A 3090-nucleotide genomic window follows, 5' to 3' on the forward strand; every position below is an offset into this window, starting at 1 on the left:
CTATTAAAATTAACTGCATGTATTAAAATATAAAATGAAATTTAACTCGTAAAGTTTTATACCGTTCGAGCATAAGGTGACTGTTGTGTGTTCTCTATCAGCATGGTGGAAAGCTCTACGAGCAATAATGGATCGAGAAATCCTCGTCATATCCTGAACATCATTATGAAAATAACAAAAGTAAGGAAACACCCTTTACTTTAAAACCTTATTGAAACAACACCTTAATCAAAGTAATTATGAAGGGCTAACTAAGTCGGTGGAAAAGAGGATCAAACCAAATGGAAAACAGACACCTGGAACACCTGAAAGAGGATATCATGTTCATATACATGCATGGAAATTATATTAATTAAGATTGGAAGGCAAATTAATTATATCAATTCAACAGTTATATCATAAGTACTTAAATGCCCACGTAAGAATTTGGTTTTCCAAACATCTATCGTGAAACACAGGGTCAAACGTTGGGTAAATTCGGGATTGATGTGACCAGAACTTGAATGTCAATGTCGCGTACAAGGTCTTAAATAAATGAGTCATGATGCTACTTGTACCAGTCTAGATAGTAACAACTCAAGACTAGGTTTGGTCAAATAATTTTGATGACTGAATATAACATGAGTTTTCAGAGTCGTACACCTTCACAGCATAGGCTCGTTGAAACCAAGGTAATAGGTGTTGCGTGTGAGAATCATTCTGTGGAATTGGTGATTAAAGTTTCGAAGTCGTTGATTACAAGTCAATACAGACACAGAAGGGACAATGTTTTCACTATGTGAAAGATACATGCACCTCTGAAATTGTTTATAAGGAGGTAGTACCCATATGTTTCTTCACGCCAATTTCATAGCACACACACAACACTCTTGTCGAAGTTAGAAAAATGGTGGAGATTCAAAGGCACCGTTTGGTTCTGATACCACCACCATTTCAAGGCCACTTAACTCCGATGCTTCAGCTAGCCACCATCCTTCATTCAAAAGGGTTTTCCATAACTGTGGCACATGCCCATTTCAATTCCCCCGATCCTTCTAACCACCCTAACTTTTGTTTTCTTCCCTTGTTCTATGGTTTATCTGATACTCACATCTCCTCCAAGAATGTTGTAGATATTACTGCAACCTTAAATAAAAACTGCGTGTCTCCAATCAAAGAGGTACTGGTTGATCAGATTGAGAAAGCAAAGATAAACCATGAAAAGATTGCTTGCGTCATCTACGATGGATTAATGTATTCCATTGATTCTGTGGCCAGAGAACTGAAACTACCCAACATAGTCCTCAGAACCACCAGTGCTACTAATTTTCTCACTTATCATGCATTTGTTCAGAGACAAACCAGTGGCTGCCTTCCCTTGCAAGGTATTCATTATCATAAACTCCTATCACTTAGCCAAATGATATGTATAATTGAGCTAACGTGGAAAATAATTGAACTGATTTGAAGTTAAAAGTAGTATTCTACATAAGCATAGATAGAAAGTAATTGGTTTAGAGTGCGGTAAGTAAGACCAGTAAAAGTTTAACTCTACATAGAAAAATCTAAAATTTGACTTTTCTCCAAATGATGATGATTCCAAAATTTAAAGAACCAATGAAAAGAAACTCTTGTCCCTTAATTTGTCGATCATCACCATGGTTTCAACGTTGCATGCAGATTCTATGTCGTTGGACTTGGTGCCAGAACTAGAACCACTCCGATTCAAAGACCTACCAATGTTCAATTCGTGTGATATGCAGAAACAGATAGCTAAAACAATGGAAGTGACACCTTCTTTGGGTGTTATCTGCAACACAGTGAATTGCCTGGAAGAGGAGTCGTTGTACAGGCTACACCATGTGTACAAAGTGAGTCTGTTCCCCATAGGCCCTTTACACATGATTGCAGAAGAAGATTCTTCCAGTAGTAGCTTTGTGGAAGAAGATTACAGCTGCATAGGGTGGCTGAAAAAGCAAGCAAGAGAATCGGTGTTGTACGTGAGTTTGGGAAGCATAGCAAGCTGGGAAGAGAAAGAGCTGAGAGAAGTAGCTTGTGGGTTAGCAAATAGCAAACAGAAGTTCCTTTGGGTTATTAGACCAGGGACAATCAGTGATGTTTCAGAATGGGTAGAATCACTGTGTAAAGATGTTAGAGTGGCCATAGCAGAAAGGGGTTGCATTGTGAAATGGGCACCTCAGGGTGAGGTTTTGGCAGACGAAGCTGTGGGAGGGTTTTGGAGCCATTGTGGTTGGAACTCTACGTTGGAGAGTTTGTGTGAAGGAGTGCCAATGATGTGCCAACCTCATTTTGGGGATCAGAGGGTGAATGCGAGGTTGTTGAGCCATGTATGGAAGGTAGGTTTAGAGTGGTCGAATGTGATGGAAAGGGATGAAATAGAAGTGGCTGTGAGAAGATTGATGGTGAATTCTGAAGGAAAGGAGATGAGGCAGAAAGCATTGAAACTGAAGAATCAAATTAAGGTAGCTGTCAAAGGTGGTTCTTCCTATGATGCCTTGAATAGGTTGGTGAAGAGTATCTTATCTGTGAATGTAAAATAATCACCTTGAGTTGCAGAGTAGAAGAAGCTGTAAAAACTGATGAAGTAGTAATAAAGAGTGAAAAAGTTTGAGTTGGTTCTGTGATGATGGAGATGTTGGGGATAAATAGCTACGTACGTCCAACATCTATTTCATCATGTTTTGTGTGGATAAAGTCCTGTTTATTATTTTATTATTTCTTGTGTAATTAATATGAGAAGGTTCTTATAAATTCAAATTAAGATTTGTTGTCATACTAGAGATTTCAGTAATTAATGTCAACCAATCTTTTCATTTCAATTGTTTTTTATCATAAAATTCTTAAAAATGCATTTTAATTGTTTTTTTTTTTACATGAGACTAATATTATAGATAGTTAACAAGTTAATTATTGTATTTTAATTAAGAAACAAACTATGAACTCTTCTTTTGATTCTATATAAAATGATGAACTTGACCAAGGTATAACTGAATGAAAGAATAAATGAGTTTTTAAGTCATTCACTACCCTTTAACTTGTTAGACATGATGATAAAAAGTGTGGCTAGAAAAAAAAATAGTAAATCAATTT

At 36.8% G+C, this 3090-nt stretch overlaps 1 protein-coding gene across 1 annotated transcript; it reads left to right on the top strand.

The window, feature by feature from the left end:
* Positions 1-688: 688 nt before the first annotated feature.
* Positions 689-2773, top strand: LOC114170528 (UDP-glucose iridoid glucosyltransferase-like). The gene is made up of 2 exons (XM_028056024.2): positions 689-1364; positions 1660-2773. The coding sequence occupies exons 1-2, from the start codon at positions 887-889 to the stop codon at positions 2538-2540; spliced, it is 1359 nt and encodes a 452-aa protein (XP_027911825.1). The 5' UTR covers positions 689-886; the 3' UTR covers positions 2541-2773.
* Positions 2774-3090: the final 317 nt, after the last annotated feature.

Source organism: Vigna unguiculata, chromosome 11 (genome assembly GCF_037176805.1).
Source record: "Vigna unguiculata cultivar grain cowpea cultivar isolate G323 ecotype 2 chromosome 11, ASM3717680v1, whole genome shotgun sequence".
Taxonomy (NCBI): domain Eukaryota; kingdom Viridiplantae; phylum Streptophyta; class Magnoliopsida; order Fabales; family Fabaceae; genus Vigna; species Vigna unguiculata.